Source organism: Podarcis cretensis (genome assembly GCF_951804945.1).
Source record: "Podarcis cretensis genome assembly, chromosome: 10".
In the NCBI taxonomy this organism is placed as follows: domain Eukaryota; kingdom Metazoa; phylum Chordata; class Lepidosauria; order Squamata; family Lacertidae; genus Podarcis; species Podarcis cretensis.
Genome location: NC_137179.1, coordinates 57,432,633 through 57,459,788, shown reverse-complemented (window position 1 = coordinate 57,459,788; position 27,156 = coordinate 57,432,633). Strand labels below are relative to the sequence as shown.

The 27,156-nt window shown below is 43.3% G+C and overlaps 2 protein-coding genes and 2 long non-coding RNA genes across 6 annotated transcripts in view; 2 read left to right on the top strand and 2 right to left on the bottom strand.

Moving 5' to 3' along the window:
- The window catches only part of CPED1 (cadherin like and PC-esterase domain containing 1), a gene marked incomplete at its 5' end in the record, with an annotated part of 119,267 nt that extends 117,373 nt beyond the window's left edge, over positions 1-1,894 (bottom strand). The window contains one exon of the mRNA XM_079994120.1: positions 1,637-1,894. Within this exon, the coding sequence (XP_079850246.1) occupies positions 1,637-1,894 (258 nt within the window). The remainder of the gene's footprint in view (positions 1-1,636) is intronic.
- Positions 1-25,157, top strand: part of LOC307226061 — a 36,943-nt gene extending 11,786 nt beyond the window's left edge. Inside the window, exon 2 of the long non-coding RNA XR_013843305.1 lies at positions 24,931-25,157. This is a non-coding gene — a long non-coding RNA (uncharacterized lncRNA). The remainder of the gene's footprint in view (positions 1-24,930) is intronic.
- LOC307226054 lies at positions 2,050-15,746 on the top strand. The gene is made up of 3 exons (XR_013843297.1): positions 2,050-2,159; positions 3,601-3,704; positions 15,635-15,746. It is a non-coding gene; the product is annotated as an uncharacterized lncRNA (long non-coding RNA).
- ING3 (inhibitor of growth family member 3) lies at positions 10,012-25,869 on the bottom strand. 3 transcript variants are annotated; one of them, XM_079994306.1, is made up of 12 exons: positions 25,638-25,869; positions 25,385-25,456; positions 24,331-24,431; positions 22,831-22,896; positions 20,214-20,310; positions 19,246-19,317; positions 18,751-18,870; positions 17,133-17,191; positions 16,437-16,627; positions 14,932-15,124; positions 11,519-11,557; positions 10,012-11,031 (listed from the first exon to the last, which is right to left on the bottom strand). In XM_079994306.1, the coding sequence occupies exons 1-12, from the start codon at positions 25,843-25,845 to the stop codon at positions 10,915-10,917; spliced, it is 1,335 nt and encodes a 444-aa protein (XP_079850432.1). In that variant the 5' UTR covers positions 25,846-25,869; the 3' UTR covers positions 10,012-10,914. The 3 variants fall into 3 exon arrangements, with proteins under 3 accessions (XP_079850432.1, XP_079850431.1, XP_079850433.1); XM_079994305.1 differs by having other exon boundaries at positions 17,133-17,290; positions 25,638-25,864; XM_079994307.1 differs by lacking the exon at positions 25,638-25,869 and having other exon boundaries at positions 17,133-17,290; positions 25,381-25,452.
- Between the last annotated feature and the right edge of the window lie 1,287 nt (positions 25,870-27,156).

The window sequence follows — 27,156 nt, the reverse complement described above, 5'->3', positions numbered from 1 at the left end:
TCTGTTCAGAGGATTGCAATGAGGCGTAAGCAGGATTTCGGGATAGGGTTTACTGGAGGCTAAGTCAACAATCCCATACGAACTTGCAAGGCAGTGAGGCCTACTCAACACAATTATTTCTGAGCAAACACACTTGGGCCTGGAATGGGAATAACTATATATTTACTGAGTCAAGGGGAAATTCTCTACCCAGCAAATTCCATCATAGTAGTTCTATGATTATGGAGGAAGCGTTTAAAATGTACGAAAAGTGGTTGGTAAACACTCAGAGATATTATTATGTAGACCACTTCCTGTGGCCAGAGGATAGCACAATGCATTCTATGATCACTACTGTTCCCTGCTTCCTTTATCCTATTTGATACGCAATCCTATCCTTCTCCTCCCATCCTTCATCTCCCTGTTTCTTTTTGACATATTCTATATGATTTGAAGCCATAAGTCTTGGAAGAAGCAAAGCAGGATAATAACAGATAAATGCAAATCTATGGGATGTGCCTGGAGTTACTGTTGCCTTTGCCATTTCACAGGACTTTGGGTTTCTTGTTATGCATTTAGCATAGCTGTCAACTTTTCCCTTTTCTTGTGAGAAATCCTATTCAGAATAAGGGAATTTTCCTTAAAAGGGGGGAAACGTTGACAGGTATGCATTTACTGCAAACGACGCAGAACCACATTCATTTCCCAATGAGGTTGGGGTGCCACGATTGCTACTGGGCAACTGCACTTTCTCCCTCTCTCGGGGTGCTTTGACGTGGAGGCTTAATATCGTAAACGGGTCATTCAGAAATGGTTGGCAATAGATTTTGTTTAACTTATCAGATTCTCCTGGAAAGAGTGATCTACATTAAATAGGACGTGTAGAAACATGAGCTAGCATTTGATCCCAAGGATGTTGTACGGATGCTGCGAGATGCATGCATGAGGAGAACCCATCCCACAGTCAAAATCCATCTCAGAAGTACCCTCTCCCTCTCCCCATTCTATATGTCCTTTTTGTGTAAGCCCACCCACCTTTCCTGGACCGATTCCTTTGACCATGCTCTTTGTGCTTCAGCAGGGATGGAGCAGGAATGCGATTCAGTTCACATCAAAAGGTGAAGCTGCCCAATTTGCACTCCAGAAACAATATGCGAACTGGATCGCAGCCCTCCTTCAAAATGTGCAAGTTGCTGAATTTTGTGATGCCGTTCCACAGCCAAGTCACAAGTACAAAGATGAGCATGCTAGAGTACAGTATGCATACATATTGATATGTTAGGGAATATAACATACCAAAATACGTTGTGTTTGGCAAAATTGCTTTGCAAAATTGCGTACGTTAGGAAAAGTTCACGTTAAGATGCTGATGAATGTTTATGAGGACTTTTTTTGCTGTTGAAGCAAACTGATGCAGAGAACTGAATTTAAGATTGAAAAACTGAGAAAAACAAATCTGACATAATTTGCCCATAGATTCACTCCAGGGGGGTCATCACTTTGGAACAACCTCATCTAGACAATATAACAGGGCCAAGGATTCACCTTAGCTAGCAAGCAGATCCATCACCGCTTATTTGAGGGTTAATTTTAGCTGTGACTGCCAGAAATGTGCATCCAGTTTCTAAGCCAGTTTTTCATTCTGTACTTGTCTTACCTCCTTCCGTCCTTGTAGATTGCTTGAAGGAAGGAAGCAACGGGCTTGCCTTGCGGAGATCTCCTTGTACCTCCTGTGCTGTACCAACTCCGAAACCACTTTGTCTGGTAGAACTCCATTGCCAACTGGTGAGATGTATCTCCTCGTCCTTAAGGGTGTCAGGGTCTGGTAGAAAAGGCAAGCAGCCAGTACCAGCACCACCAGGAACGGGCGAAGTCGACACCACCTCCGGCCAGGCAGAATCTGCCGGCAAGCCATAGCCACCCTGGGTTTCTAATGTTGTCCCATTTCCACATTGTAGGAAGAGTCACTCTGGCTACTCTTCATCAACGCGAAATAAAGGGAGAAACGTGACTTGCAGAAGTGCTCTCCATCACTTCTGGGTTTGAGCTTTCCCATAGCATCAGCCGGCGAGAAGTTCGAGGTCTCCGAAGCAAAACAGACTACGACAAACGGCCCTTCAGGAAGCAGTCCCCGACCTGTGCAAAAAGAGAGGAGGCAGGAAAAGAGAAAGAAGTCACACGTACGTACGTCGTGTGGGTTGGGAAGGAGCAGACTTCAGCATCCTGAAATAGTTAGTGGCAGAAAGAATCTTACCGTTTGGAAGAAAGTTTATCCCACAAAACTCCAGCTGAACAACTGCATTCGTGAAAGCGAAAGGTTAAAAATTATGAGGTGTTCTTTGTACAGCTGAAAAGCACCACAGATTTCCTCGTAGGTCCCCCCTCCCTTCTGTTGCTTTTTAAAATACCGTTTCCTTCATTCCAGATCTTTTTAAATTGCCCTTTTCCTGTCGGCAAATGTGCATGCCTTCTCTCAAAGAGAATTCATCTGGTTTTGAACAAGCCGAAAGGCTAGATTTCCCTCAGTTAAGTTTCTTTCTTTCTTTCTTTCTTTCTTTCCAGCTTTCGGAGTTCAAAGTTATGTTTACTTACTTGGTTCTTAGCCCTGTCAGACGTTTTCCATTCTCCCCTAACGGGCTGCTGATTAAAACCACTCGGAGCAATGCAGCCTCATGACTCCAGCTCATCTCCACACACACACACAGAGCACTCCATCTGAACTCATTTGGACCACAGACATATAAATAAAAAACAGGACTGCCCCGAGGGGTGGGGTTACGTTCACCAAGCTCTAAAAAGCCTCACATGCTAGAAACTGTAGGAGCAAGGCTGCTGGATCACACAGCAACTATGTGCCCACCCTCTTCACATGCTTCCAAGCTATACAAGGCCTCTAAAAATGTGGCTGGAATACAGACAACTCAAACATAATGAAGAAAGAGAAATGTTAAACCAGTCTGAGAGCTGTTACTCCATGAAGGGAATAGAGGTCTCAACAATTCCAGGCACACACACACACACCCCTTTTAAAGCTGCATTTCTTTGGGGAAAGCCATAGCTATTTAAAGTGGTACGATACTGCTTTAAATGTAGAGTGCAGATGAGGCCTTTGTATATTAATTAGCGGCTTCTTGTTAATGTGTTCTTACTAAAGATAGGATGGCATGCAGAGAAGAAAGGCATGGAAACCTAGTAAGATTTTTGAAAAGAAAAAAAGAACCTGATTCTGTAGGTCGGGCATAGGCAAACTCCAGCCCTGCAGATGTTTGGGGCTACAGTTCCTATCATCCCTGACCACTGGTCCTGTTAGCTAGGGATGATGGGAAATGTAGTCCCAAACATCTGGAGGGCCGGAGTTTGCCTATGCCTGCTGTAGGATGACCAGCTTCATATAATCAACTTCCTTAAGTCAATTTAATATATGAAAGGGTTAATACCATAGAGTAAGCTGCTTTGCAAGGCTTAGCTATGTCACTTCCTCTTACCTTGGGAGGAAATAGGTAATGAAGCCTTTGTTGTTGTCCCCAGTCTACCTGTGAGTTCTGTGTGTGAGGTTTCAGCAGGTCGTTCTGACTCAGCTGCATGGCTTTCACCAGCCTCTTTGTGTTTCCATACCAATAGTTTATGGGCTTTGACCACTTTGCAACAAAGCTACATTTTACTGCCTGTGCAACTTTTCTGACTGATGTATGGGAAAGCACATGAATCTGACCTTTGGAGAGTTTGTAAGTAAACAATTTTTAACTTACCAAATGTGTGGTCTTTTCCTATGCTGGGGGGGGGGGGACTTTGGAAGGAACTTCTAAATGGAACAGTTTTGAAACTCACTTGGAAGTTTTTACAGCCTATTATTTCCATGCTGTACTTTGCTGCATATTTTGTGATTTTAAATCTATGCTGGGGTTCTCTTACCAAAAGGTTTTTGCCCTATACTTGGATCTTGGCACCCATTCATCATTAAGATTCACAACAACTGTATCAGGTGCACTGAATATTCTAGCTGCACTACACTCCTGAGGTTCTGCAATGCAAAAGGAGGTCAATATATACCTTCTGTTTTGAAGGTGTATAAAACCAAAATAGTTACCAAGGTTACATATAGCATACAGGTTTGGATCTTGGGAGTTAATAAATCCTCAGAGATGACACAAACCACTTTTTTCTGATAAATATATTTTGTGTGCTAAGATGTGTCTGCAATGTTGTTCTTCAACTGGAAGCAGACATTTGTTCTCTATAGATTTGGGCTACCTGTCCTCAGTTTTGCTTAAGAATTATGCTTGTTCTTGGCCAACATTTGTTAATAACAAAGGTAAACACCTCTGAAGGGACGTGGGTGGCGCTGTGGGTTAAACCACAGAGCCTAGGGCTTGCCGATCAGAAGGTTGGCAGTTCAAATCCCCACAACGAGGTGAGCTCCCGTTGCTCGGTCCCTGCTCCTGCCAACCTAGCAGTTAGAAAGCACGTCAAAGTGCAAGTAGATAAATAGGTACCGCTCCGGCGGGAAGGTAAACGGCGTTTCCGTGCTCTGCTCTGGTTTGCCAGAAGTGGCTGTCATGCTGGCCATATGACCCGGAAGCTGTACGCCGGCTCTGTTGGCCAATAAAGCAAGATGAGTGCCACAACCCCAGAGTCGGTCACGACTGGACCTAATGGTCAGGCGTCCCTTTACCTTTTAAACACCTCTGGCTATTCACTACCTATCTTCTGCCACTAGGATTAGGAAACCCACAAGCAGAGTTCTATAACTTAACTTGTAAAATTCATTCACTCTTGTAAAATGTGTCTGCTCACCCCTATACCTCGGTCTACAAACAGGGGTGGAGGAGTTCTGGTTCACAGACCTTATTGGACTGGCATGGGTTCCCATCTGACCTGCGAGGCCAAACCTGATGTCATATGTGACATCTAATAAGGAGATACAACTGCCAATGCACAATCGGGAACCTTTGTTTGTGTTTCCATTTTGCCATTATAGGGCAGCGAGTCGTGTTACAAAGCACAATTCCACTGTAGGCAAGCAGGGCTTGTAGTCATAGTGATGTCAGGTGACAGGGTTTTTTTTGGGGGGGGCGCGCAAATTTGTCTACTTGTCTAAGGGGCCTGCCAAGGCAGGTTATATGGGGCAGAACCTGGCCTACTGGCTGGATCCAACTCCCCATCCCTGATCTGCAACCTCATAGCGATTGATATGCTCAGTATTGGGCAACATTAACTATTCCTAGATTACAGGCAGATATTTGTGAAACGTCAATTTATGAGGTTGTCTAGGCTCTTGAGAGTTTGTCCAATGGCCCAGTAGAAACATTAGTCCAACATTTTCCTATACTTATTTTTTGTTTTAAAATTTATTTTATTTAACAACTATTAACAATAAACAATGCTTCTCATTGCTAAAGAAATACAAATTAACAACAGTAACAACATTTCATCTAGAAACATTCCAAACCTGCTTGAATAAGCTGTAACGTTTATAGGGTTATCTCCCATAAACTTTCCCTACGGTGTCTGTATTTTAAAACTATTGCTGCTCTTTTATTTTGTTATACTCTTAATGTCCAGGTCTTTTGCTACGTTCTTATTTTAAAAGGCGCAATTTTTGTGCATGTCTTTTGTGCGTCTTCCCTGCTGTGGTCGTCTTCAGAACCCTGCACTACATTTGATGTTTATGGGCTACAGGCCAAATAAACTGAAACTGGATTTGGCACTTTGTGAAGGAGCCTAGCCTCTTCCTGAGATCACAGACACTCCCAACTCCTCTTCCCACGTGGCCAGGAGGGTTTTAAAAAAGCTGACCTTTTTAAAAACTAGCCATTGTTACTGTTAAACCACAATTCCCAGTTTGGATTAAATGACACACTGTGTTTCACTGAAAGATGAAGCAAACACTTCTGAACTCCTCCTCTTAATTGTGGGAGGATGAAAGGGGAGCGAGCGCATGCCATCCCAGGAGGATGCTAGGTTCATACTGATAGTGCTCATCCATGATGTAGCAAACAGTGCATCTAAACATGTCCTTTCCTTTTGGAAAGCTAGAATATGAGGGATAAAAGTTCTCTAGCTCAGAATGTGGTATCTTTTTTGTGGAAGTGTCTTTCCTACATGGAGGAGCACTCAAACTATTCCATCCCCCAGACTGTCGAAGTACTATCCCGGAAAGACTGTACTGTATGTTGTTTACTGAATGTTTCAATTGGCTCCAAGTCAAGGCTAGGTCTGGGCAATATGTGGTTTCCAACATTGTGATATATCACCAACTAAACATCATGATATACCGATATATCACGATGTCTGAAATAAGGATGGCTTCATGGCTTTTCTTGCATCATGATCTTTGCCGGCGACTGTTCTTGTGATTCGGTGCCCCCAGCATATGAGGCAGGGGAAAACTGAGCCGACAAAGTTAACAGGGGTTGCAGGAATCAAGGGAAGAATTGGCTGGTTTCACAGCTCCTAGAGAGACTGCCTTCCGAGGTTGATGAGCCCCATCCATAGTTTATGGATGATTTTGTTCATAGATTCATAGATTACGGGGCTGAATCCAAGATCAGTAGAGTGGAGTTCTGCTTGGACCTCCCTTCTCCTCCTTGCAGCCCTCTGCGCTCCCCAAAATCTGCTCTGATGTTGGGGACCCACAGGGATCTACAGGGGAGAGGAAGGGGAAATCTGTGAGCAGACCTCTGTTCCACACATGCACACACACCATCGGAGATATTGGATGATCACTGCTAACAATGCTTTTGTTCGCGTCAACACCGTTAGGGGGTATGGTTTGTTTTTTTGTAACATCTGTATTGAAAGTTCAAAAAGTACATAACTATATGTGCACCAAACATGGTGAGATGCAAACAAAAAAGAGAAAGCGAGAATCAGAACCTGGGCAGAATGGAAAAAAAAGGGGGGGCGGACCCAAAACTGTATATTTTACAAGGTTGTTATTGTACTTCACCAGATCTTAACCTATTACAGTTTTTGTAAGAATGGATTCCAAATATCATTGAATTTGTCCATGGCAAGTCTGCATTTATATGCAATATGTTGCAAGTTTGTATAAATCTTCAATCCAATACCATTAGGGTGTATGTTACAAACGCTGCAAATGCACAAATGAGCTCAAGGCTTTAAGGCTGCGATTCTACAGTTACTGGGAACACACTTCATCAAACTCAGTAGGACTAACTTCCACGTAAACATGTGTAGCCTGTAAATCCCTTATTGCCAGGATATGGAATTTCGAACAGCCAAGAGTGTCAAGAGTAACCTCTGGTGGCTACTGCAGGAACTTGTTCCAAGTTTGTGTTAACCTTTCGAAAGCGACTCCACAGCGCTACAAAGAAAGCCTGTCTATATGAGTGCTAATTTTAACGTTCCTGGGGACCGTGTGGTTTTTAAAAAACATAAAGTTGTACAAATTTTCCAGCCACAGCAAGACAATTTAAGAAGAACTGTATTGAAATATGTTCAGGCGTGCAACATTTCAAAAAAGTTACTGCTGTATCATTACAAAAATTCCCAAATTATGCTTAAAACAAAAATGAACAGCAATCATGAGGTTTAGGGATAGGGCAAGAGTATTTAAATCTTGCTGCATAAAAATAGTTATGGGAGAAATCCCAGTAAAAGCACATTTGAAGTTCTATTGATCATGCTACTGCTATGGTTACCAATCAATCATCCTATTACAATGGTACCTCGGGTTAAGAACTTAATTCGTTCTGGAAGTCCATTCTTAACCTGAAATTGTTCTTAACCTGAGGTACCACTTTAAGCTAATGGGGCCTCCCACTGCCACCACTGCCGCACAATTTCTGTTCTCATTCTGAAGCAAAGTTCTTAACCCAAGGTACTATTTCTGGGTTAGCGGAGTCTGTAACCTGAAGCGTATGTAACCTGAAGCGTATGTAACCCGAGGTACCACTGTACTATTTACCTAAAGTTGCAGAAGAGCAAAACTAGAGTCCTGTGGCCCCATGAAATCCAGTAATCTATTGTTCAAAGTCTTTAGCATATGCACCACAGTAACAATCCCATCATAACCTTTAACTCTGGGTAGTGTAGAGACCTTCAATTTCCCAACTTCAAAGCAAAGTGCAACCCTATTTTTCACATGTAAGAGGGAAATTGTTTGTAAAAGCTTACCTCAGGGACACACAGCAATTTGCTAGCGGAGATGACGGCAGGCTGAATCCAATTTTGGGTTCCACTTGCTACGCCGTAATTATGTGCACAGGTCATATCACTTTCCAGAATACCCTATAAAAACTTGCTGCGAGGCAATGGACCGAGAAGCTTAACAGCTAGGGAGGCATTCCATGTTTAACGGCTAATGCTATCACTTGCAGGAAGGCAGAACATTAAATTGGAGGACTAAGCCAAAAGGGTGACTCTCTCCACTACCAAGATGCAAATAGGAAGGAAGTGTATTCCAGGTATTCCGGGAAATATTTGCCTTATTCTGAACTAGGTTTGTGATGGTGTCATGACATCATTAGGTTTAATATGCAATGCTTAGTTGGCTGAGAGTACTCTTCCCAGTTTTGGTGGAAGGCAGAGAGTGGTGCTAGTCAGAAGTCTGTGAACGAGGTGGGCAAGTGAGCAAATTAGGGTGGGGTGCATAGCTGTCAACTGTCCCTTATTTGGCGGGAAACTCCCTTATCCCAGCGTCGTGTCCCGCTGCTGTCCCTTATTGATGATGTCCCTTAAATTTCCTGGGTTTCAAAGGAAGCAGCTCCTCTCCCTCCCTCCCTGCCGGCCAGGGAGGAGGGAGGCTCCAACTGTGTTGCTTGGCTGCGTTGCTCACCCAATAAGGAGTCTAAGAACGACTGGGGGGTGGAGCCTGCATGCCTTGTGCTGATCAAATCGGCCGCGTTGCCTGGGGACTCGCCTTTGCTCAGTGCTTCCCAGCAGAGAGGTGACGGTGGTTTTCCTTGCTGCATCCCCTTTGCTGGGTTGCTGTGCTGTGGGAACCACCGCTTGAGGCTTTGTTTGGCTGCTGGCTGGGCTTTCTGCCTTTGGCTCGGAGGGGCTCAGAAGATGAACATACCTGTGCACCGAAAATCCCTTATTTTGGCTGCTGATCCCTTATTTTCGAGGCTGCTGGTCCCTATTTTCAAATCTGTAAGTTGACAGCTATGGTGGGATATCGGGTTGAATCTTTTTCTCTCCTACAATTCGCCTTTTGGGGCAGAAATCAAGGCAGATGAGCAGCCAGCACGACTTCGTTAAACTTTCAGCAGGTAATCCTGGTCACTTTGAATTCAAGATGCTGTACAATTTTGTCCATTAATTACACATTTTGGGTTACACAAACTTATAAATTCCAAGTTTGGGAAGCAGAATAGTCAGGTTTAGGCTAATGTAGTTGTGCAAAACAAAAACTACTTTTATTTGAATTATTTTGCACACTATTTCGTTATAAAATATAAGGTATGGATGTTATGAAACTGCCCTGAAATATAGAGGTGCAATGGTTATTTGTTCAAACAGCTCTAAAAGGATACCGTTAGGTTTATTTGTTAGCTCTCTTTTATTTTAAATTTCTAGACCGTCTTTCCAACCAAGAAAACACTTAAACTGATTATGTCCTATTTCTAAACACATCACATGTGCATGTAACAATTTTCTCTTCCCCCCTTCCCCCCCCCTTGCTTTGGAGGGTTGAGGAACCTCCAAAACAGATTTTGGAGATGTATAGGAGGGAAAGGAGAAACTGTGGCACAAGCGGATTTCTCATGTGCAAGCCAGAGGATGTCACCCTAGTATTAAAACACTTCAAGACAGGTTGAATGAGTTTTGCATAACATTATTTCTGCCATGTCTTAAGTGTGAGTTGAGCATAGTCCAACATGATCTTGAAATATGCAACACATTTTCATTTAAATATAGATGTGCATCTCTTAAGAGTAACTGCAATGTATCAAATTTCAGTTGTATGGGACTACTTTTATTTTTAAATTTTCCGCTTAAATCCTCCTGGTATTATTAAATGAGTAACTTCTGGCAGTGAAAACAACAACACAACAGGCATAGTACTTAGTATGTCAGAGATGGAAACCTTTTATTTATATATTTTCTTAAAAAATAAAAACTATTTAAAATCCTCCAGTTAGACAGCATATTATGAAAGCCTCCATGAAATGTTTTACTGTACTTTTCTGATAAAGTATGCCAAGCATTAATACTAGCGTTTGATTTTTTTTCCTTTTAATTTTAACACCTAATACAGTTTCAATTTAAAGAATCACTTGCACAAAAAAATAAACACATTTGGTATAAAAGGTTTATCACTTTAACACCCTTTTTTAATGACCTGTGCCCTGAATGGCCCCAAAACATATAAAGACTAGTGGTACAATTTTTGTTTTAAAGTGTACAAGAGTCTGTTTTTATTTACCAAGTACTCTAGAGGACACCAGCCCAGTGTATACAAGAACCATTTTCTTCAGCCTGCTGAATTCAGTTTCAACAAGAAACAAAGCTATAAAGGCGTCTGGAAAAAAATCCATTCTCTTAACGTTCTTTCTGCAACACTTATATACACAAAATCCCACATTAACAGCTCTCGAGTACAGAACATGCAGTAGAATGCCAGCTAAATATAAAACCATTCAAAATCTTAAATTTGCTGGAATTATTTGAAGGCTGAATTGTTGTAGAATGCCCACCGCTTAGAGAAAATGGTTAAGAGAGTACAAATGTCTGCATATGTCTGCCACTGGAACAAAATCCATGGCTAACTGGAAAAAGTATTTATAGCACAACCGCGGTGCATAAATAATTTAAGTACAATATTAAAACACAACTAGCAAAATTAAGAAGTCGACATTTTATGACAGCTAAATCCATCCTCCTTTGACTGGTTCCAAAGAAGCGTTTCCCTCCCCTTTCCCCGCAGCATAGCACGTATTTTTAATTGAAGCGAAGCGAGCAGGACATTTATTTATGCCTATTGCCTCTTCTCTTCATTGCAGCGGTACACTGTGGGCAGTACCATTTCCCCTTTGGTGCTTCTGTCAATCCGACACAGCCATAATGGAACCACTCGATAGGGCACTGTAAGGCAATCAGAAAGACATACCGATTGGTTCCTAAAAGCGGACACGACAAAACACCAAACAGGCTCTTTTGACATGGTATTGATTTAGGCAGATATCGGTAGCTTTGCTTTGTTGTACAGAAAGAAAACAGAATTACTGGTTTTAATACCTATTATTTGGGAATATTTGGAAAGGTACAGAAGCAAAAACTACCTGCCCTCTTTTGGTTAGCTTCAGACGTACATACTAAGCTAGTAGTTCCCTGTCTAAAACCAGTCCCCATACTCAACGCAACTATCTATCCGCATCTACACCATGAATAACTGCTGGTGGAAAGAGTAATGCCTTGGTGTTCATGTACATGTGTAATCTTCCTTTGGAAGATGGCTCAAAATTCTGCTTTTAAATGGAAAACTGCATAGCTGAGTCTAAGGAAAGGGAGAGTGAGTGAGAGAGAGCGGTCTGTGTCTGTAATAGCTCCTGCACCCTTTTTTAATACTTACATCCTGGTTATCACAGCCCACCATTTCACCATAGGACACCTATGAGAGAATACAATATACACAAATTAAGAAAGCATTAATGTATTCCATGGCCAGATTATTTTTCACATCAGAGTTATTGTTGCAAGGCCCTAAATGGAATAATATGCCAAACTTGTACATGTTGGAAACATTCATGTTATGAATTCGCTTTTCCATTTTTGCATTATTTTAGACTCCCTTAGTAGACCTCCAAGAAGGGTGTGATTTTCTAGTTGATCAAATGCAAGTAAGGCATCAGTTTTACACTTGTTTTGGCAATCATTTCTTTAAATGCTTGGATAAATTATTTTATTTTTTACTTTTACAAAAGGTTAGGACGGCCTGATCTTTATAAAAAAAAAATACTTTAAAGCATAGGGAGGTAAAGTCGCTTCCATTATTTTCACAGCTTGAACATTCTATGTAGAAAAGCTGCCTTTCATTTTAACTGAAAATTTGTATTGTGTGTTTTCAGGTGAAAATCTAAAAAACCCTAATCTGTAAGCCTGGCTGTGCTCACCTGCCTTAGGTGAAATTAGCATTACAGTCATACCTTGGGTTGCGAACATGATCCGTGCGGGAGGCACGTTTGCAACCTGCAGTACAGCATTTGTGCACACGCGTGATGCGATTTGGCGCTTCTGCGCATGATGTCATTTTGTGCTTCCGTGCATGCACGAGTGCCAAAACCCGGAAGTAACCCGTTCTAGTACTTCCGGGTTCGGCGCGTTCCACAACCCGAAAACACACAACCTGCAGCGTTCGTAACCCGGGATATGACTGCATGTACAAACAGTCTTGATTTCAGGGTGGTTTGTTCTCAGCAGAGGAGCCTTCTGTGACCTACTCCAAAGGATGATCAAAGCTGGACTACATTACTACAGAGTAAACCTGACTTTCAGGAAAGGGGTAGTAACTACACTTTTCCTTTTCCTATAAGCAAGTCACCAGGAGAGATCAAAACTGAAGTGCTCAGTGCACATAAAAGAATGGCTGAATAATGAAGCAACAGTAATACTAAAGTTTAAACAGCTGACTCCATTACCCGAGTCATTACCTGAAGCAGTTCTGCATTACTATCCCCCAAATTAAGTAGTTATTCTAGAAGCATTAAAATGTCTTCCATTACGTTTAGACTTTTTAAAACTTTAAGACTGTCCAAAAAAAAGGATTGTTGTAAAAAGCTGCATTGGCCCCCAGCTGGTGAGATGCTGGGTAAAACCGCTGCAAGCTCTGACCATGGGAGCTGACATGCTTTCACTCAGCGCCTTGCAGGCTGCGGCCAATACAGCTGGCCCTCAGCCGGGGGCCAGAAAGGCTCCTGCCCCCAGCTGAGCGAGCCCCGAGTCCCCTGCTGCTTGCACACCCAGCAGGGGACCCAGGCCTCCTTGGCCAGGTTCTGCTGGGGGCAGGAGAGCTCCTGACCCTAGTGGAGCCAGACCCAGTGTCACTACCACTTGCTCTCAAGCAGCAAGGACCTTGGGGCTCCTTGGCCACGCTGCGTCCGCCTTCACTGGCGTAGGGGGTGGGTAAGCTACTTTGCCTGCTCGCCCCCTACTCCCCGAAGACGGACCAGGCAGCCATAGCGAAGCGCATGCAGCCTGTTAGGCATCAATAATAATAATAATAATAATAATAATAATTTATTATTTATACCCCACCCATCTGGCTGGGTTTTCCCAGCCACTCTGGGCGGCTTCCAACAAAACACTAAAATACAATAACCTATTAAACATTAAAAGCTTCCCTAAACAGGGCTGCCTTCAGATGTCTTCTTAAAGTTTGGTAGTTATTTTTCTCTTTGACATCTGGTGGGAGGGCGTTCCACAGGGCAGGTGCCACTACCGAGAAGGCCCTCTGCCTGGTTCCCTGTAACTTGGCTTCTCGCAGCGAGGGAACTGCCAGAAGGCCCTCGGCGCTGGATCTCAGTGTCTGGGCTGAACAATGGGGGTAGAGACACTCCTTCAGGTATACTGGACCAAGGCCATTTAGGGCTTTAAAGGTCAGCACCAACACTTTGAATTGTGCTCGGAAACATACTGGGAGCCAGTGTCGAGTCCCTACACCGCCTAGCTGCCTTTCTGGGAGGAAAGGCACAGCACACCATCCCAGACGAAGGCAGCCAGGCGGTAGCCAAGCAAGGCTGCAGCCCCGATCCCGTTCCTACTTGAGTGCAAGCAGGGGCGGGGTTGGGGCTCTCAGAGCTTGGGAGGAGCACTTTAACGGAGCCCCCATCCCGATGCTGCCGCCTGTGAGCTGGTGGCGGGTCGGGGACTCAGTAAAACTGATTTGCTAAGGGGAGGACAGCAGCGTGTTCCTCGGCCAGGTGGTTTAAAGAAGTGGAGGGAGGAACAAGCTGTATCAGCACATCAGCTTGATTCTCCCTCTGCTGGGGGAGAGTGCAATGGTGGTTTCACCAACGGCATATCGCTGCCACTCCTGGCTAGTGTTTCTCTTTCAGCGTGCTGGAGGCAGAGGGACTCAAGAGCGGTGACGGTTTCACCAGCGATATACCGCTGAGTGAAGCTGTCATTGTGGTGTCCCCCCACATACCGGTCCTGGGCAATATGTTGATATATCGCCCAGTCAACCCCCCCCCCTTAATTCTTGTCTCATTGGATTGTAAGTCTGAAGCTGGGCGTATCTTTTGTTTTCGATATTTGTACACTGCTAAGATTTTGTAACCTTTTTATAAATGTTATCACTTCCAGAGAAAATGCTTAAACATTCCTCATAAATATTGACCTTTGGATGTTTTTATGTGGAAAAGGAAATGTCAAGGCTTCCTCGCTATACAAATGCTGCAGTGACTAAAGCAAAGTTTCATGGTCAGAAACGTTATATAAATTTACACAGTGTTTTGTGCATGGCACACTTTGAAATGAAAAACTTGCAGGTACTGGGGCATTGAATGGGAAGGAGGACACAAATAATGCAAGAGCTGTAGATGCACCAGGCTATAAGGAAGTGGCTGGGAATCATGAGTAACAGAAAGACAAACACAGGGCAGAAATCAGTACTGAGAACTCCAATCTAAAGCCCTAAAGGTAGCTTAGCAGTATCCATGCATTTTCCACAATTTTAATTGAAGCTACAATACTGTGAAAATAAGCTGATTTAAAACAAAACTTAGCATTCTGCATATATCAACAGATTTTGATCACAACTGTCTAGCTTTACAGACTAGCCAATATAACGTGCAGTCTAAAGCACTATATTGTCTTTAAAGTGCAATCATTGAAAGTTGTATAGTTTATCTCTTAGTACCTGCTACCAGATGTGGTCGATTCTCAGTAAATGAACCAAGATCAACGAGCCAACTAAACTATCCTATAAAAACAGAAACTTTCTACTGGGTATTCTGCATAACATCATATTTTAACAAAATATACCTGATTACAAATGCAGTAACGTGGCTCATTTGGATCATAGGTCCAATCAACTTGGCTATTAGATTCGGACTCTGGTATTACTGCTGTTTGTTGAGACAGTTCCTGTGCTAGAGCCGAGGATGAGGAACAAGATGACAAGGAGGAAGATGAGGATGACGACGACGATTGTTGATTTGAAGATTTGTTATTGTTTCTGAAAAATAAAGACATACCCAGTGTGTTCTCCCTTTACTTTCCATCAAGTTGTGTGTGTAATTTGAAACGAGAAAGACACTACAGCAGAAGTTCATAGCTAAGCTGTTGGACAATAATCTATATTTGATGTAAACATTTTCTTTTTTAAAAAAACAACAACCACACCCTTAAATTGAAAAATATAATGAGGATTTTTGAGATTAGAAATGGTATAAGCAAGTGTTCCTGCCCTGACAGACGGCAACAACTTGAGTATTACATTATTTCGCTTAGGAGTAGACATACTTTTTCTGTACTGCCTCATCATGTTCTTCCTTTCACTGTTTCAACAGTACTGATGGTTTATACACAGGGTAAATTCACATTTCATAACCACAATGGGGCCTCAGTACTATTCCGGACCTTGTTGATTTTCTATGAAGCTTTTATCCTGTGTTTGTAAGTTCTATAAATCAATGTGTGGATGGCTACTTTTATATATTTTTGATTTAGCATTCATTTCTTCTAGCGTTCAAGAGCAAGTAGGCACCCCTCAGTAAGAGTCAAAGAGAGAAAGAAGCGGCTGGGTCAACTGACATATGGAAGGAAAGAGAAGAGACAATCACCTGGGTAATTATGTATACTTCTATTCTTAGTACAGGTCTTATGTTACTAAGAATGTTATGTTATGTTACTTTTAAAAATTAGACTGTTGTGTATGTATGATGACATCTGTGCATAAAAACATGAGGGAATACATTTAAACTTTTTAAATGTAGAGTTTGAAATCATCTCAAAGGATCATGGAATGAAACAAAATGAGATCGCCAGTTCAAAATTCTGAGTTTCTATTAAAAACTGTGAACGCTAAAAGGTAAAGGTAAAGGTACCCCTACCCGTACGGGCCAGTCGTGACCGACTCTAGGGTTTGCGCGCTCATCTCACTCTAGAGGCCGGGAGCCAGCGCTGCTCGAAGACACTTCCGGGTCATGTGGCCAGCATGTCAAGGCTGCACTGGTGAGCCAGCACCAGCGCCGCACACGGAACGCCGTTTACCTTCCCGCTAAGTAAGCGGTCCCTATTTATCTACTTGCCCTTAGGGGTGCTTTTGAACTGCTAGGTGGGCAGGAGCTGGGACCGAACGACGGGAGCTCACCCCGCCGTGGGGATTCGAACCGCCGACCTTACGATCAGCAAGTCCTAGGCACTGAGGTTTTACCCACAGCACCACCCGTGTCCCTTCATGAACACTACTAACAACAAATTAATAATTTCTCCAAATTATTAAGAGAGCCCAGCCGAAGGGAAGCAACCATTTTTCATGAACCTACTTGCTTTTTCGACCACTCCGTGAATCTGTGGTTGATGAACTCAAAGTCTGAGATAATGTAGATGCCAAGGCGGATGATGAGTACCCAGCGGTATCCCTGGATAATGAAAATTCTCTTCCAAGTTGGAAGTCATTGTTCTTAAAGGCTTCATAACTCGCTTTTAGGCTAGACGTTCTCCTTCCTTCCTTCATCTAAAAGAAAAGCAGCCATATTAACATATTATGCCGTTGCTAGTAAACACTTAAAGCATGCTTTGAACTATCTGTTGCACTTAAAAGAGTAGACTCACATTTCCAACACTTAACAAGAAATTATGGCTTGATCGTAATTACCCACATGCTCTAAGAAACCAAGCTGGATATTGTCTTGCATCCTATTTCAATGTGACTTACGCTTAAGTGTGCACAGGACTGAGGCTGAATGCTGCAATTCTAAAGCTATTTATCTTGGAGTAAGTCTTACTGAACTCAGCAGAGCATACTTTTGTACAGGTATGCGCAGGATCACACTGCAAACCTTATTAAACACGTGCAAGTTCAATATGCTGGGAAGAGTTTTTCTATGTAAAAACAACTGCCTCCTTTTCTGTTTAACTAGTGCCATAAAAATTCAGTTTCTAAATACCAATCTAAACTAAATAAAAGTTGTCCAACTCAGCTTGCAGGTACTTTAAACAATGTATTTTGAATTTCTTACCTGTGCTGTGGCTTGCACTGCCTGAGCTGCTGCCATGGTAATAGCACCAGCTCCAGCTCCTGAAGATAATGAGCCCAGGTTATACGATGCCAATGGCTGAGAAGAATTTGCATTATATGCACTGTTGGATGAGGATGATGAATTACTGTTTCGACACCCTTGATGAACAAAGGGAACATATTTATATAGTCCAAAGTGAAAACTAAAAGTAGATTTAAATTTCAGAAAGCTGAAAACCAGCTGTGTCTACCAGTGAAAGTCAGCCACTTTGTTAATGGACAAAAAGACTAACAGGATATAATGTTCTGTAAAACAACTTGGCACTGCTCTACTCTTCGGACGTTCTTATCTATGTTTGCTCTCTTGCCCCAGGGCTAATGTGTAAAGCCTTAATCAACTCGGGCCCTAAATATTTGAACGACTTCCTCCATCCCTACTTCCTGGGTGTTACAGGATCAGAAGTACAGTGGTGCCCCGCAAGACGAACGCCTCGCAAGACGGAAAACCCGCTAGATGAAAGGGTTTTCCGTTTTGGAGGCGCTTCGCAAAACGAATTTCCCTATGGGCTTGCTTCGCAAGACGAAAATGTCATGCGAGTTCCTGCGGGGTATTTCCCCTTTCCCCCCCTTTTCCTAAGCCCTAAGCCGCTTATCAGCTGATCCGCTAAAAGCCGCTAAACCGCTAATAGCGCTAATCCGCTAAGCTGTCAATGGGCTTGCTTCGCAAGACGAAAAAATCGCTATATGAAGAGCCTCACGGAACGGATTAATTTTGTCTTGCGAGGCACCACTGTAGAACTTCTATGGAACTTTCTCCTGACAAGGTGCATCTGGTATCTTCGTTATACAGTTCCCATTAAACGCTGAAAACACACCACTCCACCCTGTCCTTTTGTTGCCTCTTCTCTTTGTTTTTGTTGTTGTTGTTTGTTTGTTTGTTTGTTTGTTTAAATCCAGCAGTGGGGAACCTTTTATGGCAAGAGAGACCGATCTTTATCTCCCCCACCCTGGTGGGCAAAGCTGACAGGTGTGCAGAGCTGGTAAATGTGGCCTAGAGGATGGGAAAAGGCAATGGAAGGATGGGTGAGGAAAGTATATAATGAGAGAAGGTACTGAATGATAATAATAATAAATAACCGAGAAGAGGTGGATAAAGGAGTGGGAACACAGGGTCCAAATTCCAACCCCCCTCCACCTTCCAACAGTAGTTCTTTTCCACAGTAAACTCTCACAGCTAAATTTATCACCCTCACCACTCCTGAAACGAGCAGGATACAGGGAGAAAGTATTTACAATTTAGGACTGAATAAATCTTGCCACTTCCATCCTCTGAGCCCAATGCAAGGTTGGGGAAAGGTGAGTGATGCCCCCCACCCTGCAAAAACAAAGAAACACGAGGGATAAATTCCTTGTCCTTGCCTTGCTTCTGTCCTCCGCCAGTAACAATTTTATTAGGGATCCACATACAGGAGTCTTACAACCGCAGCCCTGTTTAAAAATAGATTGTACCTGCCTCTCTGAAAAACGGCCTGTGGGAGCAATCCCATTAATAGGTCAGGAAAGAGAATGTCCTCCATTTGTATGCTTAAAACTTCACTTACACCTGACATTGTAATTACCTGGTGTATTTTCTTTAGATGCATCTGAAGTGAGAGTTGACAGAAGAGCTTCAGACTTAAATTTCTTTTCAGGGACATGATCTGCCGCTGCATGGTGAGATGAGGGATTATGCTTCCGTTCTATACGAACAAACAAAACACACTCTATTAATCCAAAAGTCAAACTTGGTGCTTTGTGCAAAGGGCTTATCACTACAGAAGGAAAAAACCACACACACAAACACACATCATGAAAAGCACCATCACATTTTAGTCCAGGAGCTCTTTTCCACAGATATGGGTCACCAAACCTTTTGGACCAGTGAGCACATGTTGAATTTTGTAAGAATGCTGTGGGTCCACATGGCATAATACAAAATTTGAGAGAGATCACAGATCAAAGCTTTCTCCATATTATATTTCTATACTTGCAGAGCACAACCTGCTGAATTTCTGCCTGTTGTATTGTTCTTCTTCGCACCAAAGCAAAAGCAAAGGTTGCAACGTTCAACTTACTTTCTACTGGGGTGTGTGAATGAGCGTGGTGATTGTTCAGTGGCTGTGATGGTGTATCCAGTTCCAAAGAACCTATTGGAAAGAGTGTTTAAGAATGAAATATAGTTATTACAACTTAGAAAGTTTTGTTATCTGACACCATCCTTAAAATACCGCACATTGCATTTTCATCAGAAGAAGCTAGCGCTATGAAATTAACCAGAGAGGTTTTTGTTCTCTAGCCTGGTTTGCCACATTAATTTGCCACATTCAAGCCAATAGCCTCTTGAGTTCTGAAGAGAACAACCCTATCGCAGGGGCTTTTGAGGTCCAAAATCCACATTCCTTCAGGGTGCTGCATGCCATTGGTGGGCTGTGACAGAGGCAAAAGTGGCAGAGCAACGGATGTGACGCTTTACATCTGTACAACATTCCAGCCACACAAAGGTCACACACACTTCTTTCAATACAAGCAAGCAAGGGAACGATCACAGTTCAACGGCACACCAGGAGAAACACTCAAGAAGAGCACGAAGCAGGACTGGTGAGCGGTGTGACCTGTGCAGATGGAGAGCCACAGATTGCTCCAAAGCCTGAGGTTTTTACACTCTGTCCTACCAATATGAACGCACAGAGAAGCAACAGATAATACTTTCTTCAGGGCCCAAGACTATTTTAATTCTTGATGCACACAGGTAAGACAAACTTTAAAGATGGCTTGCAATGAAGCTTCAAATGGGTATCCTGTGAAATGTTCAGGAAACAAACTAAAAAGCAGCATAAAGGATCTATTAGACCATAGATTCTCCTCTTGCTCATGCTACTATGATGGGGCCCAAGAAAAAAAATTGAGCCGGTTTTATTAGTTATGATTCATTTTGACAAATGAGAAACAAAAGGAAACCCTTTATTGCTGCAGCAGCAACAGAGAGTGATGTTATGCGCTGGCAAAATTATAATGACTGGAGAAGGCCACCAGGCATACTTACGCCTTTCCAATATTTCTGTAATCCCAGCATTATCCGCCTCAAGTTCCATTTTAAATTTTGCTAATTCCTGGTCCAATTTTCTCAAGTGGCGGTCTACCTGATTTAAGAACATATGTTTTTTGAGATGTCAGGCTATTTTTCATCCAGTTTATTACTTCACACAATCGAAAAGTTAATATGAAGTGTGGCAAACACCAATACTGTATTTTTAAAAAAATCACAAATGAGAATCTGTATAAAAGGATCCCTGGACATGAAAACATTAAGCTGAGAAAAACCTCTTAACAATGAAATCCTATATGGTTCTAATCAGAAATCAATCTTGTTGAGTTCAGTGAGGCTTACTCTAAAGTTAAGTGTATACTGTACACTGAAAAAAACTATTGAACAGTAAGCTATTTAATTCAACAAGCCTTCCTTTTGTGTGAATGTGTATTAAGATTGTACTGCTGAGAATATTTAATCAATCATGTACATGTCAAAAATCTTTTCCCATTAACAAAACATATTAAGTAAGATAGTGTAAAGCCTTCGGAGCACTGTGCTACAGAAACCTTCTAGTACATGTGGCACCCAAATGCCTCCAGCATATGACTGGAATTTAAACCCTACACAAGTAGGGTTCCACCTATCACATTTATTCAAATGTAATGCTCACCTTTTTTGGCCAAATTACGTCACGAAAATTAGGATGTGGATTGGATTTGATGCCACATTTACATTCTCTAGCAAATACTTTTTTGGTTTCAAGGTTTTGAAAATTGAGGTGTGCATTAGATCCGATGGTGCGTCAGATTTGTGTAAATACAGTAGTTCCACACCCCAAGAAAATTTTGAACTGGTTTCACAAACCACAGCTACCATCCCCTCTTGAAATTGTTAAAAGAGATTAGATGAAAGACTGCCAATTACAGATTCACAAATCCCACTATTTTGCACTCAAGGCTTTGAGATTGCCTAAGGCAGTGCTGGGGAGCATCCAGCCCACAGGCCAAACTTGGCTCACCTTTGGTCTGCAAGGCTGCTTCTCCCAAACCATGCCCACACCTGTCACACACACAGCTGTCAATGCACAATCAGGAGACTCTAGTGCACTCTAAACTGTGCACTGGTAAAGGAAAATTGGTAAACCCCAAAGCCTTTTGGACTGGATACACAAGGGAGTTTCCCATGTGTAACTTCCTCATGCACCAGATGTTTGCAGAAAGCAAACTTGAGCTCTACCGCCACCAGCTGACAGGTGGTAAAGTAACACTTGTGTCACAGTACTAAGAATGCAATCCTAATCCCACAACACTGACAGGGAAGGGGGGGACGATGCAGTTTAGGACAGTGAGTAGGTGTCTCTCTACCAGCCTCTGCTGGTAGATAGGAGCACTGCTAGAGGGGCTGTGCCACAACCAAGGCCCCAGCTGCATTCCAGGGAGCAGAAAACTACCACCAGCAATTTTTCAGCGGGCGGTAGCAAGCAGAAAGTACTAACATGGGGCATTTTAGGGGCAGGGCACTGGTGGCTTTAGAGCAGGGGTTGGCAACTGCGGCTCTTGTGCTGCAAGTGGCCCACGGGGGCACTTTAACCGGCCCACGAGCCACACCCGAACCGAGCTGCCCGCTCGGTGAGTCACCGCCAGCTGCGCTAAACCAGCGTGGTGCAGGGACTCGCTTCTGCGGCGCCGGAAATCGCGTCTGCACATGCCCAGACGCCAGAAATTGCGCACAGGATCTCCGCAGGACTTGACCTGCCCAGGCAGGAAAAACCTTGCCAACCCCTGCTTTAGATCCTGCAGATGCCCTGGACCTAACTATCAGGCCCCTCAGCTATTTCAGCCTGGAGCTGGTATAGAGAAAAGGAAGACCAATCTCCAACCACATCCTGCCCTGGCTAGCATGAGATGTCATGATTTGCATTGGTGCATCTGCCATTCTACTCCTTCCCAGCTCCACTTAGGATTGCTCTGCAAATGCCTTCATGGATTTGTATATGGAACTGCTTTTGCATGTAATAATTTTTATTATTTCAGCCCTTAAAACATTTAAGTGTACATGCAAGCCAGTTAGCCCAAGTTTTTTTTAAAAAAGCTATAAGCAGAAAAATGCATTACAGTGGTACCTTGGAAGTTGAATGGAATCAGTTCGGGAAGTCCATTCGACTTCCAAAACCAAGCCGCAACTTCCTATTGGCTGCAGGAAGCTCCCACAGCCAATCGGAAGCTGCAGAAGCCACACCAGACATTCAGGTTCCAAAGAACGTTTGCAAACTGGAACACTCACTTCTGGGTTTGCGACGTTCAGGAGCCAAAACATTAAGGCAAGGCATTCAGGATCCAAGGTACAACTGTATTATTTATTATTTTTATTTATTAAATTTGTATACCGCCCCATACCCGCAGGTCTCAGGGCAGTACACAGGATATAATCACAACATAAATACACAGAATACACAATCAAAATAAAAACAACCCAATAACCCCCCCCCAGACACATTTTAAAAGTGTTGCAGAGTTTTAAACGTTCACACACAAAAAAATGTTATAAGAAGTGTTAAGAAGAATGAGTGTTAATGTTTTAAAAGTCTGCAAATTAAAAGTCCAGTAGCCAAGTTCGTTATTTTACTTACTAAGTCATAAATCTGATTGGCCAGCTGTACTTTTTCATCTGCGTCTTCTAGGGCTTTATAGTAATCCTGTTTGGGGGAAAATAATAAAAGTAAAATACTGTGAGAAATCATTTTTAGTACTACAAAATAATAATGAACTTGGATGACCAATAATATATGAGCACTCTGAAGATAAACAAAGTTCACAAGTTCTTGAAAAATCAGTTTCAAGATAGGTGTCAGGAAACTGCCATCGGAGCCAAGGGTGATGGTGAGGCTCCAAAATGATGCTGGAGAGGGAACCAGCAAGGAGAGAGAGGAAGCTTCCGCTGGGGAAGGAAATAGACGTGACGCCAGGGAGAAAGGGGAGTCTGAGGGAACTTCGGAGAGAAGGCTCCAGGACTCTTCCAGTGAAGCCAGCTGGGAGAGCATGGGACCTCCTCTGGGGACGCCCACTCTGCGCAGAAAGGTTTCGCGCAGAGAAGGCAGGCGGCGATTGGGTGTGAAAGAACTTCTATGTTGGAAGAAATTCAGGAAACGCCCACTGATGGATTCTGCCAGTGATTGAGACAGCCACGGTGTACTGACTGTCCAGCCTGGGGAAAGTTTTAACCAAACTACTCAGCTCGGAGCAGTTTGCGCCTTACGCACAAGCAACCCCATACCCCATTACAATAGGTGAATAAATGAAATGCAGGATACTGTTCGTTTTGACCATTTGGTCAAACATTTGCATGTTTATGATTTAACAATGTCACTGAATACTGAGTTATCAAAATGATAGTTGAGAACATTATTTAATTTTATGGTTTATTATTCTTTAACTCACCACATTCCCCTATTTTGAAACATGGGAGAAAAACTTAGAGGAAGGGCCATAGCTCAGTTGTTAGAGCTTCTGCTTTCCCTGCAGAAGGTCACAGGTTCTATCCCTGCCATCTCCTGGTAAGGCTGAGAATCTCTCCTGCCTGAAATCCTGTAGAGCTGCTGCTACCAGTCAGTGCAGACAATATTGAGCTATATAGATCAAAGGTCTGACTTGGTATAAAGCTTAGTTCCTATCAGACTGAAGGATGTTGCTCATACTTGGGACTTTTGGCATTTCAAATCTGATTTTCAAGGCCATGATTCATACTCCTGGAAATCCAGTCAAGTATTTCTTTGCAGCTATTTCTTTTGGTGTCTTGATACCTGATACTAACTCGATACTAAAAGCTCTTGATACTAATATTCCAAATAAACAGTACAACCAACATGACTTTAAACCCGATTGCATTTATTTCTTTAGGACTATGTACAACTCACTTGTCCATTTTCAGGTGAAGCAAGAAATCGGCTCTGAAGAAAAACTGCAAGTTGTGCTTTCCATTTTTAGAGAACGGGAGCCACAATCTTCTATGAATTCATAGCTTTTTAAAAGCTCTGAGTAGATTGTTTGTGTGAGACTTGTAGTAGCATCAGAACTTTGGGGTGTTTTGTTTTTGTTTTATTTCTTTTGGCCAGATATTACCTCATTCCTACCTTTTTAATTGATGTCATTTGTTCTTCTCTCCATTCCGGCTTGTTTTTCTTTGCATTCATAAAAAATTCATTTACTCTTTGTTCCAGTTGATCCATTGCATCTTAAAACACACAGAACATGAATGTACATTCATTCGTCTTGTATAATTATACAATGGTTTGCTACTGTATAGCAGAAGTAAGTAAAAGGCAGCTTGTGTGAAAACTACATGTGTATGTAAGCATCTGACAAGAGATCTAATTCATGGATCCCTTTTAAGTTTTGAAAGTAAAAGGTTAAAAAAAAAGAGTAAAGGACCCCATAGGCGGTGTGGTGCTCATCTTGCTTCAGGCCAAGGGAGCCAGAGTTTGTCCACATAGACAGCTTTCTGGGTCATCTGGCCAGCATGACTAAACCGCTAGTGGCACAATGGAACACCATGACGGAAACCAGAGCACATGGAAACGCCATTTAGCTTCCCACTGCAGTGGTACCTATTTATCTACTTGCACTGGTGTGCTTTAGAACTGCTAGGTTGGCAGGAGCTGGGAAAGAGCAATGGGAGCTCACCCCATCATGAGGATTCGAACTGCCGGTCTTCTGATCGGGAAGCCCAAGAGGCTTGGTGCCACATACTGAGGCATGCGGCCATTGCCCTCTCCTTCCAACACTGCTCTGTGATGCTCTTTATAATAACAGTCCCTCCACCCCAAAGTCCCACGATCAGGACACACAATACTTGGGTTCGGTCCGGCAGAATCTAAAAATCATTCCACGAAATGGAAATTATTCCGTCTATAAATCCTGGAGCAATTCAGCAGGATAAGTTTCTTTCTCTCCCCCCCCCCCCCCAATAAACCTTTGATCACTTTCACCCCCATCCCTTGGAATAAAGCCCGGCTGATTTCCGCTTTGCAGCATCGATAGGAAGAAAACCCCAATTCCATTGCACGGCGGGCGGGCTCTTGGGAGCTCGCCGACTTCCTATTCGGCGGCTGGCGCGTCGCTCACACCCAACGGCTCCACCTCCTCCCTCTGCGTGACGCGCGAGGGGGGCGGGGCTGACTCACGTACTCTGCACCTGCAGGTCCATCTCGCGCATCTCGGTGAACCTGTCGCGGAGGTCCATGGGAAGTTGTTCGATCACTAGCGAGGGAGGGGGGCGGAGAGAAGGAGCGAGTTAGCTGACACGGAGGGCGGGAGGAGCGGTGGGCGGGGCCTCCGCCTCGCGCTCCGTCCTCCCTCCCTCCCTCCCCCCTCCCCTCGGGCCTGGCGCCCCCCCCTCCCTCTACACACACGCGCGCGCGCGCGCACCGCGGAGACTCACTTTCCAGATAGTCCTCTAGATACAGCATGGCGGCGTCGGCAGCGAGGCCCGCTCTGAGGTGGGCTCCGTTATTCCTGAGGCGGCGGGCGAGCGAGCGAGCGGGGGGGGCTGAGGGGGGGGCCAAAAAAAAAAAACGCCGTCTCGTCCCTTCCAATATGGCGCCGGCACCGCCAACAACACCAGCCGCTCGACTCAGCGAAAACAACATTGGCGGCGGGCGGCGCTCGCGTCGGCCCAGCCGCGATTGGCTGCCGGCGCCGCTGACGCAAGGGCTCGCGCGGCTCTCCCGCGCTGTGCTTCCTGGGGGATGTAGTCTTGAGGAGTGGAGGTCGGGAGCACGCCGGGACTACCTATCCCGCCGTGCACCGCTGCTGATGTTGTGACGCAGGGACGCGGGCGCTGGGCTTTACCCGCGCTGCGAATGAGAGCTTGCCTTTGGTATTATTATTATTATTATTATTATTATTATACAAAAGGCAAGCTCCTATTAGCCGCATGAATAATTTTAATTATATTTATATTGTTAATATATATATTATTATGTTAATATATATAATATGTTATATATATACTATCAATTATATTAGTAATATATTATTTATAATAATAATATTCAATTTATATGCCGCCCTATACCCACAGGTCTCAGGGCGGTTTACAGAATAAAATCGAAATATAAAACCACAAGATCCATAATCAAAATTAAAACAACTTCCCATAAAACAACACACATTTTGAAAGGGCATAGGATGGCAATTAAACCAAGCAAAGGCCTGCTTAAAAAGGAAGTTATGGCTGTTATTGGAACAGCAGCAAAGGGATTTTAACTGACCAAGCAACCTTAGGATTCCTGCATTGCAAGGGGTGATGACCCTCATCATAATAATAATCATTTATATCCCGCCCATCTGGCTGGGTTTCCCCAGCTACTCTGGGCAGCTCCCAACAGAATATTAAAAACACGATAAAACATCAAACATTAAACAGGGCTGCCTTCAGATGTCCCCTCCAACTGTACAATTCTATGATTTTCCATTCTTAGCTGGAGGCAAGTCCCGCTAAATACAGTGCAACTTACTCCCAAGTAAGCATGGATAGGATGGTAGTTTTATACCCCCCCCCCCAGTTATATTTTATTAAATTTTCCCCAAAAAATCATATATACATTCCAATAAATAGATTTTTCTTTTGTTTGGTCGGCCCGTTTCCCTTGGTGTTTTTTATTTCTCCCTCTTGCTGCATCCTGTCTTCCCTCTCTTACTTCATCGCAATAATACAATAATTCTCAATTCCTTCTGCTGCTCATAGTTCAAATCCTGCCCGCAAATTCACCATACTACAGTGGTACCTCGCAAGACGAATGCCTCGTAAGACGAAAAACTCGCAAAACGAAAGAGTTTTTCGTTTTTTGAGTTGCTTCGCAAGATGGATTTCCCTATGGGCTTGCTTCGCAAGACGAAAACGTCTTGCAAGTTTGTTTCCTTTGTCTTGCAAGTTTGTTTCCTTTTTCTTAAAACCG

Bases quoted from the DNA above. Each gene is read 5' to 3' on its own strand.
- ING3 (XM_079994305.1), bottom strand. From the start codon at position 25,845: ATGTTGTTTTCGCTGAGTCGAGCGGCTGGTGTTGTTGGCGGTGCCGGC. The intron at 25,457-25,637 runs GTGAGTCTCCGC...CTCCCTCGCTAG, and splicing joins TCTAGAGGACTATCTGGAAA to TGATCGAACAACTTCCCATG. The intron at 11,558-14,931 runs GTATATTTTGTT...ATTCTCTCATAG, and splicing joins GTTACTGCATTTGTAATCAG to GTGTCCTATGGTGAAATGGT.